This window comes from Uranotaenia lowii, chromosome 1 (genome assembly GCF_029784155.1).
Source record: "Uranotaenia lowii strain MFRU-FL chromosome 1, ASM2978415v1, whole genome shotgun sequence".
Classification (NCBI taxonomy): domain Eukaryota; kingdom Metazoa; phylum Arthropoda; class Insecta; order Diptera; family Culicidae; genus Uranotaenia; species Uranotaenia lowii.
In genome coordinates, this window is record NC_073691.1 from 20,641,327 (window position 1) to 20,654,709 (window position 13,383).

Consider the following 13,383-nt stretch of genomic DNA (forward strand, 5'->3'; position numbering starts at 1 on the left):
TGCGATGATGATTGATGGCAAATATACTATGGTTTCTAAGTCGTCTTGTTGGCCCAAAAAAAAAATATCTCGGCTCAGCGATAGAAATAATCCAAAAGGTTGAAAGATCCAATCTTAGATGAGCCGATCTAATCGATTTTTTCACTCCAAAAAATCGATAAAATAAATTTAAAATCTGAGTTGAAAAGATCGATCCAAAATCGACAAATTCTTGTCCTAACAATTGAATTCCATAATTCGCAGAAATGCCAAAATTTATATAAGAAAACTAAAAAAATTAAAAAAATATATCAATCAATAAATTTACTCCAATGAACTATCCAACAGCTCAAATCGAACAAGTAAAAAACTAAAACTGATAAAAGATACATCGGCAAACGTTCAACTTTTCTGAATACGATGTTTATTTTGGAATATTTTTGTTGGAAAATAAGAGCTTCCTTTGCACTTGCCGGTAATTGCTCTAATGTACCTTACATTTTTTTTTTGAACCAATTAAATCAAACAATTAAAAATGTTTCATTGTTGCCCGTTTTTATCGTAAGTTGCCTATCAAGTTTTCAAGTAATTTCAAAATCGAAAATAAATCATAAATCATAAATAATCCAAAATCAAAATCAAAATACTGTAACATAACTTTGATTTCAGAATAAAAAGCAAATAAATGAATTTGAAAAAACGAATAAAATTTTGATTTCAGTATCATAACTCAGATTTTGAATTCATTACACAAGGCAACAAAATTTACATTTTTACAAGGTGCAAAGAACTTTAGAGCTGATTTTGACTAATTTAAGGGCGCAAATATACAATTAGTTTTTTTTTCCTACAGCTCTTGTTTTTAAGATTACTCAACTTTCCCCAAGACCGCGAGTAATTTTGACTTCAGAGGAAAAAGTTTTAAAAGTTTTCATATTGTTTTATTTTTTTTTTTCAATTTTGCGAAATACGGTAATTTTAACAATATTGTTATGAACTTTAACATCAACTTGAAGCTTAAAATCTTGGTATCAAATATATACCTATTATTATTTTTTCAGAAATATTTGTAATATTATCTATGAAAAATTCTGAAAAATGAATAAATTATTTTTTTTTTAAACGTTGTATTGCTAAAATTAGAATATCTTGACAATATCTGAATTGTTGATTGATTGGAGGATAATTAAAAGATAAAAAAATCAGTTTTCGTTTCTATGTAGGTTTATTGGTCCATCAGTTATAGATGATCGTTTTTACTCAAATCGATCAACTTGAAAATCAGACAAATGAATCGAATTCAAGAAGCTAAAATCTGCCAAAAACAAATTAAATTTTTAAACATAGGCGCCAAACATGCTATGGTTCGTATAATTTTAAAATTTTGCCATTTTAACTGAATTCCAGCTGAATAAACTAATAAACCTACATTAACACTCAAAACTGATTTTAAGTTTATTTATTATCCTTTATTCCAATAAGAATCCAGATTTTCTAATTCCAGAGATACAATATATAATGTTATTTGACAGTTTTAAGAAAATTATAATAGAATTTGCGAGGAAGAACGACCTTAACGGGTTAAACTCCTATCAAAAAAAGAAAAAATAGAATTTAGATAACTATTACTAGGCCCGTGCGAAGGACCCATTTAAGGGAGGGGGACTTTTTCGACTTGCTTTTTAACACTTAGTCTTAATCACCTTTTAAGATCTCGGGCTTGTGATATAGCTCAGAGCTCAGTTGGCAAGTCTGTTGTCTCCTGAGCCGTGTAATGTTCTGCTAGGTATTCCGGAGTAGCAAAGGACAAGTAAAACACGCCTAGTCTGGTTGCCAGTCAAAGTACGAATAATCTTTTATTAGAGAACCTACATCTAACACATACATCTACGACTTACGACTTTGGTAGTACAGTCCAAGGTGTGTATATTTAATAGGTGTTACATTCAATGAGTCCAAGATACTACATTCACTTTATTTTTATCTAATTTTTTAGTTAGGATCATTATTCGAATTGTCTACTCCGATTGTACGTAATCCTGCATGTAGGTCGGCTTTCGGATGACTCGCTTTGTCACAGCTGGTTCTTTTTCGGTCGTATCCCTCGAATGTCCGTAGTCCTCGTTGCCTGTTGAATCACTTGGAGTCCTGGGCGTTGGTGAATCCTGCTTCGGAATATGGCTGGAAGTTGAAGCTGCGTTGAAATCATCGGGGATGCGCTGTAAATGAGAAATATGTCTACGATACTTCACGCCTGATTCTTCCGCTGACACTATAACGTCTCCGCCTTTCCTTTTGAGGACCTTGTAAGTTTTGGGTTCAAAGTTTGGAGCCAACTTATTAGTTTTTGACATTTTCTTGATCAAAACTGTGTCGCCTTCGGAAATGGAACTTGGTTTAGCATTGCGTCGCTTGTCCGCATATTGCTTTCCTATTTCCTTGGCAGTCTTGTCTCGATCTACAGTTTCTTCGTCCTCGTTTTGGTCTTTTGGCTGGAAAATCGAGGGAAGCCGGTCACGTATGTTATAGCCAAGAAGCATTTCCGACGGAGTTCTTTTTGTGGTTGAGTGTGGAGACGAGCGGTACATCAGTAAATACTTATGCAATTCCTCAACCCAATCTGCATTCGTTGCTTGGCTGATCATGAGTCTCTTCAAAAGAGATCGGTTTTGGCGTTCGACCTCACCATTTTGCTGTGGCCAATATGGAGTCGTGCTGATGAGTTTGATGTTGTTCATGTCACAAAAACTGCGAAACTCTTCGCTGGAAAATTGCGGACCATTGTCAGCAGTAATGGAGAAAGGGAGGCCAAAACGGGAAAATATAACATTCAGTCGCTTAACAGTTTCAGTGGTGTCGGTCTTCGTCATGATCTCTACTTCTATGTAACGGCTGAAATAGTCAACTACTACAAATAAGTAATGTCCAGACGGTAGCGGACCAAGGAAATCAATGGCCACATGTTGCCAAGGGCCAGAGGGAAGTTCCCGTCTTTTCATCGGTTCTGGTCTTGGTGGGGCCGCAACTAACATACACCCCCGACAGCTTTTAACATAACGCTCTACATGGATATCCATTTTTGGCCACCATACTTTTGCCCTCATTCTCTGCTTCATAATTGTCATTCCGGGGTGGCCTTCATGGGCTAAGTCTAGAGTACGAGTTCGCAAAATATCTGGCATCACTATTCTAGTACCTCGAAGCAATATCTTGTCCACAAAGCTCAGCTCCGTGACAAAAAGCTTAAACGGTGTTGCATCTTCAGTCCAGTCACCGTGTTCCATCCCTATACGAACAGACTGGATAGTGCTATCGGCTTCTGAAGCTTGTTCGATTTCCGAAATTTTCAAAGCTACTGGTAGAGCGTTTGAAACTACCCAAGCTACATATTGATCCGCGTACTCGTCAAAAGTTTTTCCATTTGTGGTATCTGTTATAGCCAATCTAGATAATGGGTCCGCAATATTGGATTTTCCTGGTCGATAAACAACTGTTGCTTTATACGACTGTAGTCGGACCACCCATCTCTCTATCCTAGCGCAAGGCTTAGACTTAGGGCCGAAAATAACCTCCAATGGCTTGTGGTCTGTAATAAGTTCGAATGATCGTCCGAATAAATAAAAGTGAAAGCGCTCAACTGCCCATACCAGGGCAAGAGCTTCCTTTTCAATCTGTGCGTATCGCCTCTCAACGTCGGACAAGCTTTTGCTAGCATAAGCTATTATCCTGGGGCCATGTTCATTTATTTGTATCAGAACCGCCCCTAGCCCCACAGGGCTAGCATCAGCAACTAGCTGCGTGCGATCTGAATCGTTAAAATATCCCAATGTAGTAGGGGAAACCATGTGATCCTTCAATTTCTCAAATGCTTTTTGGTGTTCCGGTTCCCAGACAAAATTATGTTTCTGAACCGTTAACTGTCGAAGTGGGAATGTCAGTGTTGCAACATCTGGAATAAATTTGCTGATATAATTCACGAGGCTTAGAAAGCTTCGAACTTCCTCCCCGGATTTCGGTTCACGGAAGCGGCGAATGGATTCTAACTTGTCCTCATCTGGTTTGATGCCTTCAGCGGACAGGATGTGCCCCAAGACTCTCATTTCAGAAACACCGTAAATGCATTTGGTTTCATTCAGAACTACGTTCCACTCACGTAATCTTTGCAGAACCTTTTTTAACCTCATATCGTGTTCTTCCTTGTCGGAACCATGCACGATGATATCGTCGATGAAAACCAAGCACCCTTCGCAACCACTTAAGACTTGTTCCATAGTCTTTTGGAACAGCTCTGGCGCGCAATTTATTCCGAACATCAGACGGGTATATCTAAATAAGCCCTTCCGTGTGATAAATGTGGTTATATCACGTGACCTTTCCGATATTTCAACCTAAAAGACAAACACCATGAAAACTTTTGATAATCAGCTCATATTTATTGTCATCAAATAATCGAAGTAACTTGTTTATAAATGATTTTATCTCAACTCATTAAATGTCACAGTTCAGAGCGTATCGAACACAAAGCCTAACCTACCTGGTGAAAAGCATTTTTCACGTCCAGACGGGAGAAAAATTTCGCTTTAGCCAAATGCGGTAAAAAATCTTCGAAAGTTGGGAATGGGTGATTTTCCCTTTCCACAGCCTCATTAGCACGTCGCATATCGACACATATGCGTACGTCACCGCCGCCAGCTTTCGGAACTACGACTACCGGTGATATCCATTTAGCTGGTTCGTTGACCGCTTCGATGACACCCTGCTCGAGCAACTCGTCCAGCTTCTTATCGACCATCTTTTCTAAAGCAACCGGTATGCGCCGATATGGTTGCACTACTGGAACTGCGTCAGCTTTTATCGGTATGTCCACAACGATGTCTTTTATTGTTCCAAGTTTCTCACATTTAACATCAGCTTCCACTTCATTAACAGGAATCCCAATCTTTAAAACGTCCATCGCCGTTGCTGTGTCTCGGCCAATCAACACTTTTCCATCTCCTTTTACAACGTAGAAATCAACCAACTTAGTTGAATTTCCTAACTTAAGAGAAGCCGTAAAGACGCCAACCAACTCCAAAGATTGTCCTCCGTAAGCTTTAAAGGTCACCGATGCATCTCGCTGTTGTTTCGATACGATCACCTTCTGCTCCTTCAGTTGCTCCCAGTTCTTTTGACTCATTAGGTTATACTTGGATTCGGAATCGATAATGGCAGAAATTTTTACTCCACCTATTTCGCAGTTTATTTCTCCGTTACCTTCAGACGTTGTCAAATGGAAAATGTACTCCTCCTGCTTATCAGCGATGTGCTTAACGACATTTGATTCATCATTTTTACGACTTGAGGAAGAAATAGCATCAGGACGCTTGAATTTCGGGTTACCATCCCACTTTTTCTTCCCAAATATCGGTTGTTTGCTATGACACTTCTGCCAAAAATGATCTTTTCCGCCGCACTTTTTACATTGCTGTCCTTTTGCTGGGCATTTGTCATCTTTGGCGAAATGACCAAAATAACCACAACGATGACACTCAGGTTGCTTCAGTTCACTGAACTTCGTTCTTTTCCCGTACGATTTCACCTCGATCCTGTTTACCTCGGGGGCATTCGGTTTCGGGTCACCTGCACCGACAAACGACTTTTCCTGCTGTGCTACTGTTTCAAATATTTTAGCAACACTTAATATCTCCTCGAGACTTGCATCTCCTCGTTTCAGGAGGTCACGCCGTAGCACGGCAGACTGACAGTTCTGTATAATCTGGTCCTTTATATTTTCTTCCATCCTGTCATCGAAACCGCAACGTTCAGCCTGAACTCGCAGTCTGATGGTGAACGAGTCGATGCTTTCGCCAGCTCGCTGCTTCATCTGTCGTAGTAAATGCCGTTCGTACGTGGAATTTTCCTTTGGAAGGAAAAACGCGTTCAATTTTGTTTTAGCCTCTTCATAGCTGGTCATGTTTGGTGTGTAGTGTTCAATATTCAACAACGGACCTCGCATTTCAGTTCCTGGCACCTCGGGTAATGTATCGAAAAGCTGCTGAACATTCGGTCCTGCGTAGTGCAGTAATAAATCCTTTTTCCAATCTTCATCCTCGATTCGACTTGCCCGGATCATTGTTTCGAACGATCGTATCCATTTCTGCCATTCGATGCCCGCGTCGTCCGTGTGCGAGGCATAGTCAAACGGCTGCATATGCATTCCCAGTGATCGAATCATTTCTGAAAATAAAATGAAAACGCACCTTTAAGGAAACAGCTTCAAACATAACTTTCTGTTTTCATTTCGTATCCAATCCGGTTAAACTACACTCACTCTTGAAATCAACTCAAAATTATAGTTCTTTCCAACTTTATTTGTAAATTTTTCCGTATTAAAAAAGAATCACAAAGTTTATTTGCCTACGGTTGTAATCAAAACCAACTTTTTTTCTGCTCGAATTTCGACTGCTCGAAAAATTAGCTGTCACTTTTCGTTCTGATTTCGCCCAGTGCTAAATATACGGTCCGTCATTTTCTACACCAATACTATCACACATTGTGAGCAGACATAATTTTCTTCTCGGTTTTTCACTGGTGGATCATTTAATTTTTCTCAACGGTCAAAACCCCGCATTGAAGCGATTTTTTTTTACACGCTCATACAATTTCGTTTTCGCATTTAAGCCATTTTCTTTTCGCATTTAAGCAGTTCCGCATTTAAGCAATTGTGTTCCCGCATTTAAGCAATTATCTTTCAGCATTTAAGCAGTTCTGCATAGCAATTCCGCATTTAAGCAATTTTTCTACCACATTTAAACAGTTTTCCGCCAATATTTAACACTTTTCCGAATCGCATCGAAGCCATTTTCCTCTGTATTAAAACTGATGATTGGAGCTACAGATCTGATCTTTTTTTCCACGCATTTAAGCAATCATTCAATCACAACCAAAGTTTATTCACATCAGAACATTTTTCACTTTTTGGTCCGTTTTTTCTGGGATACTTACCGAATGGGGTCGCCATAACCAAACTCGTCGCCAAAATGTAATGTTCTGCTAGGTATTCCGGAGTAGCAAAGGACAAGTAAAACACGCCTAGTCTGGTTGCCAGTCAAAGTACGAATAATCTTTTATTAGAGAACCTACATCTAACACATACATCTACGACTTACGACTTTGGTAGTACAGTCCAAGGTGTGTATATTTAATAGGTGTTACATTCAATGAGTCCAAGATACTACAAGCCGATGTTCGCGAGTTCGAGCCCAAGAGTAAACATCGAACACAGTTGTACCGGATAGTTTCTCAATAACGATCCGCCAACTGTTACGTTGATAAAGTCGCGAATGCCATAAAGATGGTAAAACGACTATAATCGAAACAAAAAAAAAACCTTTTAAGATCAAGTAATTTTCCGTGCATTTTATTTGCAAAGTTGAAATTACTCGTATTTAATCAAAATCTTTATTTTCAATAATTTTTTTTAATGCACAAATTTATCAATACTCCCAAATCTCTGAAAAATAATAACCAATATGATTTTTGTTGCCTTAAACCATCAGAAATTGATTAAAATTTCAAACAAATGATTGAAAGTTCATTAGTTTGGTTCAGATTAATTAAAGTTATATTTTGGATTTACAAACAAATTTCTTGAACCACAATTCACAATTAGAAATGAATTTAAGAATTGATAAAACAAAACGATATTTTTAAACTGTGACCCAAAGGTGGGTCTTGACTCAAACATTCAGTCAGCGAAACTTTTTTTGTAGAGAAATGAATCCAACTTAGATGAAATTTCAGGGACTAGATAAGGGAAAATTGATGTTGAAAAACATGCGAAAAAAAATTTGCCTTGTCTCCCGGTGAGACTTGAACCCACATCTTGCGCCTCTCCGGGGCCCATGTATTAACATTCTACTACAGGAGACCAACCTGGCGTATGAATATTATACTGGTTGAGTGTCGATGTCTATCGGAATGAAGGGAATAGTTCTCCCATGTGATCATAATCATTTTTCCTGGTCTATTTCTATTCCCATCTTTTCATCTTACGGTAGTTGGACTCAAATTTGCATATTTTAAGCACGGCAAGATTTACATTGCCTTCTCATATACTGCACGGGTTGTCAGTTATGATGAGAAATGATGCGTTTGCCGTATTTGGATATCCAACCAAATTCGGTGTTTGGCACCGCCTTATTTTCTATTTTTAAACTGTGACCCAAAGGTGGGTCTTGACTCAAACATTCAGTCAGCGAAACTTTTTTTGTAGAGAAATGAATCCAACTTAGATGAAATTTCAGGGACTAGATAAGGGAAAATTGATGTTGAAAAACATGCGAAAAAAATTCGCCTTGTCTCCCGGTGAGACTTGAACCCACATCTTGCGCCTCTCCGGGGCCCATGTATTAACATTCTACTACAGGAGACCAACCTGGCGTATGAATATTATACTGGTTGAGTGTCGATGTCTATCGGAATGAAGGGAATAGTTCTCCCATGTGATCATAATCATTTTTCCTGGTCTATTTCTATTCCCATCTTTTCATCTTACGGTAGTTGGACTCAAATTTGGATATTTTAAGCACGGCAAGATTTGCATTGCCTTCTCATATACTGCACGGGTTGTCAGTTATGATGAGAAATGATGCGTTTGCCGTATTTGGATATCCAACCAAATTCGGTGTTTGGCACCGCCTTATTTTCTATTTTTAAACTGTGACCCAAAGGTGGGTCTTGACTCAAACATTCAGTCAGCGAAACTTTTTTTTTTTTTTTTTTGTAGAGAAATGAATCCAACTTAGATGAATCATTTCTCATCATAACTGACAACCCGTGCAGTATATGAGAAGGCAATGCAAATCTTGCCGTGCTTAAAATATCCAAATTTGAGTCCAACTACCGTAAGATGAAAAGATGGGAATAGAAATAGACCAGGAAAAATGATTATGATCACATGGGAGAACTATTCCCTTCATTCCGATAGACATCGACACTCAACCAGTATAATATTCATACGCCAGGTTGGTCTCCTGTAGTAGAATGTTAATACATGGGCCCCGGAGAGGCGCAAGATGTGGGTTCAAGTCTCACCGGGAGACAAGGCGAATTTTTTTCGCATGTTTTTCAACATCAATTTTCCCTTATCTAGTCCCTGAAATTTCATCTAAGTTGGATTCATTTCTCTACAAAAAAACAAAACGATATTTTCGAATAAATATTCTGAAAAAAAATTAAGAACAAAAAACAATATCAGTTTTATTAAATCAGTTTCAAGTTCATAACGACTATTGAACAATGACATTTTTTTTAACCAGAGATTCCTTAAGGAGCTCATTTTGGTGTACCAATACTGAAATCACCTTTTATCAACATTTTCTCGCATGGAAAATGATAGATTCGCAGATTGAAGTTATATCAAAGAATATCGAAGTTTAAGTTTAAGTTTCGGTAAAAAAAAGTTTAAATTGCTTCTCTTGTTTTGGAATTTCAAAGAGTTTTCCTTTAGAGAAGGGGCAGTGTAACCAAATCCTACCTCCCCCATCACTCTTTCAAAAAGGACCGCGCCTGATCTAAATACTACTGAACTGTTGTGATGAAATCGGATTCACTATCTACAATTTTCATTCTAGATCTTATTCAGATCTTCTGAACCTTCAAACTTGGAACTTTGAATCCGCTTGGTGAATTCTTTTTTAAAATATTGTCGTGTCTGAGCTTTTCCGTTAACGAGAGAGTCGATCTAAGATCGTTCGCGAGTGACCCGACTTCGAATGTCATATACAAAGAATAAACAAGTCAGTCGAAGCTGGACTATCGAGCTGAAAAGTTAACTATAACTCGTGCGTTTTATTTCCCCTATCGCAGGAAGCCCCAGACACATTAAATATGAGATAAGAAATTTAATTCCAAAGTTTATTATAGCTCTAGCAAATAAACCACATTTTTTAATTTAAATTTTCAATTTCCTGGATAATGCCTCGAGTAATTTTCTTTCATTTTTATTTCTTCCAGTGTCTTCGCATGCGCCTCTTCACCACCGGCCGCGTCATCGAAATCGGCACAATCGGTCTACGACTTCACGGCCACCGACATCGACGGAAACGCCGTTTCTCTGGACAAATACAAGGGCCACGTGCTCCTGATCGTCAACGTGGCCTCCAACTGTGGCTACACCGAGAAGCATTACGCCGAAATGAACGAACTGTACAAGGAATATGCCGATTCTCAGGGTTTGTTTTCTATTTTCTTTGAAAGGAAAAACAAATTAAATTTTGTTTTTGTTTTTTACAGGACTTCGCATCCTGGCCTTCCCGAGTGATCAGTTCCACCAGGAGCCGGGAACCAATGCCGAAATCAAGAAGTTTGCCCGGGAAACGAAGGGAGCCAAGTACGACCTGTTTGCCAAAATCTACGTCAACGGAGACGAAACTCATCCGTTGTGGCGCTTCCTGAAGGATCGCCAAGGTGGAACCCTGGTCGATGCCATCAAGTGGAACTTCACCAAGTTCATCGTCGATAAAAATGGCCAACCGGTCGAACGTCATGGACCGCAAACTAGCCCGTTGGAGTTGCGCAAAAATCTGGAGAAATACTTCGCCCAGCAACCGTCTTCGGCTTAGATTTTTGAACCGCGGATCTTCGTGTGACACTTGTGTAAAATGACCATTGAACGCATCTAATGTTTTGACATTGTTTTAATATTAGGTGGTATGAATAAAAAAATAGCAATTGCTTCGATAGCTTTTACTCTGCTCGAACTTTTGAATGGCAACATTTGAAAGCATTTGCTCAGCTAGATATGAAAAAGCTGAGTAAAACATTTACTTTCAACCTGCTCCGGATTAAAAATATGCATGCCATTCGAAGATATTGACTAACAAAACTGCTCGAAAATAGCAAAAGCAATTACTAGAGCTTTATTCATATCAGCCATTGTTAAGCTTTCAAACAACCGCAAAATGGGGGTTCAATAATCGGAATGTTTATTTTGTCACTTTAGCTTTTAATTTTTAAAAATCTGTTTAAACTTAATAGGGACAAAAAATAAGCATTTTATATCCGATTCAAAGAGCTGATTCCACAAATCTAGGGAATGAATCATCCCAGAGGATGAAAATCCCGTACAAAAAAAAACTGATTCCACAAAATTCCTCATGGAAATTCGATTTCTCACACGAATAATCTATCGAACAAATCTTTTTAGAAATACAGAATCAGAACAAATTTTAATATAAAAACAACACTCTGAGAGATGAATCATCCTTCGGGATGAAAATCCAAGAAAAAAAATTTAAATAATACTAAGTAAAATTCAAATATTTTGAAATCTCGTGGATATTTTGAGATATATTTTCACGAAAAAGTGTCTAAAGATTTTAAGAAATTGACGCACGGTGTTTTAAACGATATTCAAATGTATGTGTGAAATATTGATTAAAGTATGCAAAACAAAATTAATTACTTATGTTTCTTTTAAAATCGCTATTTGCTATTATTCCACTGATCATAATTATTCCTTCAGATTTAGAAATTCTTTCAAATATAAAATTATTTTTCAATTTTTTAGGACCGTAACTTTTATAAGACTCAAAATATCGGCTTAAAACCTGTTCAGTTGTGTTATTCGAATAAAAATTAAATTATTTAATTAAATCAACAATTGCTTTTCTCATTTTGAATCATGCATTAAAGGGTTATTTTTACATTTTACCCACAGCTCCTAGACACATACACATCTATGAAGGTTGCGGGAAAATATTTTACTTATTATAAATCACTCCCCATTTTACGGTTAAAAAAATTAAAAAAGGTTAAAATGAAACAAAAATATAAGATTGTTTAGCATAAACTGCCTCTTTATTCGAAACCGAAAGCCCCTTATTTAAAAATCGTAAGTGTAAATATGTGAAAAAGATACTTCTAATACAACGCTTAGAACGGTAAGAAAACACACTAAAATCTCGAAATCTGGTCCAAATCGTGACAACAACAAAAATAAACCCAAGCAACCAGAATTCCCTTAAAAAGGTTCCATAGAAGCTTAATCAGCTCTCGTTTGTGTCTGAAGAGAATGCTAATCAGCCCAAAATTTAAGTTCTTAAAGCTACTTTCAAGTTCGTTTAGGGGGCTGTAGAGAACGCTATTCAGCTTCTAAGAGAATGTCAAGAAACTTCTACGCGCCGAAAAAAAAATCCAATTGACAGATTGCTCTGACAACCACATGTCAGATTGCTAGGTTGCCGGTCTATCATGGTCTATCTCATTGATTTTAATTATATTGTTTTGATTACAAAAGCTGCTTACACGCCTAGAGAATTGAACCGCTGCTCTCTAGGTTGCAATGAAACTCACCAGCCTCTCGACCAATCCAGCAATAACTAATTGCCACTGTAATGATTAGTATTTAAACTTAATGTCATTTGAGATGATTGAGTGGGTTGGTCAATAGAAGGTACCTTATTTCGTTCAAAGGACTTTCAGTACACAATATAAATCATAACAAAAATTCGCATCATCAAAAATTTATTCGAATATCTTATTTAACATTTATAAGAAAAATTCGAAAAAATCTTGAATTCCATTTGTAAATATCAGTACAGATATAAACAAAACAAATACCATGACAAGAAATTGACCGACATTTTTGACATGTCGCTTAGAATTCCCATATAGGTTCTTTAAAACACCTTCAAGTATCTTAATGGTGCGCTTTAGAATTTTACGCGAACGTTATCGACCTTCTTGAAAGACATTTTTGACATGTCGCTTAGATTTCCCATATAGGTTCTTTAAAACGCCTTCAAGTATCTTAATGGTGCGTTTTGGAATGTAACGCGAACGTTATCGACCTTCTTGAAAGAAGTTCCATTAAAAGCGCTTAGAAGTTCCGTTATCGATAGTTTAACCTTTCAAAGGGCGATGGAAGTTCCTGAGTAACTTTTACGCGACAAGAGTCACCTGAGGTTCCCGTAATACATTTTTTCAGCCAAATGTGAACTTCGGAGTTCGGAGTTAAGTAAAAACGCGACTTTTGGTTGCTTGGGAAGTTCTCTTTTGATTTTTAAACGTCGAGGTGCCAAAAACCAAAATTTACCTATTTTTGCAAAACCGACATTCTTGTTCATTGTGCCAACTTTCAACTTTGTCTTTTTTTCGTTTTTGTTATTATTATTTTTTTTATTTAACCCTTTAATGCATAGTGTTGTTTTAAAACAACACTAATCAAAATCCAAATATCTCGAAAACGCGTGAAAATTTTTGAGTGATGTATTCACAAAAAATATTTTAGAGGTTAAAAGAAATCAGTCCATGGTATTTTTATTACGAAATTCTAATGTATGTGTGAGATACGAACAAAGTAAGCGGAAAAATTGCAAGAATCATATTTATTTATTTTTTTGAAAAAAGTTGTTTTTGGAA

At 37.2% G+C, this 13,383-nt stretch overlaps 1 protein-coding gene across 1 annotated transcript in view; it reads left to right on the forward strand.

The window, feature by feature from the left end:
• Window positions 1-11,812, forward strand: part of LOC129739801 (uncharacterized) — a 182,056-nt gene extending 170,244 nt beyond the window's left edge. The window contains exons 4-5 of the mRNA XM_055731320.1: window positions 9,976-10,193; window positions 10,255-11,812. Coding sequence (XP_055587295.1) covers window positions 9,976-10,193; window positions 10,255-10,583 — 547 coding nt within the window. The 3' untranslated portion in view covers window positions 10,584-11,812. The remainder of the gene's footprint in view (window positions 1-9,975; window positions 10,194-10,254) is intronic.
• Window positions 11,813-13,383: the final 1,571 nt, after the last annotated feature.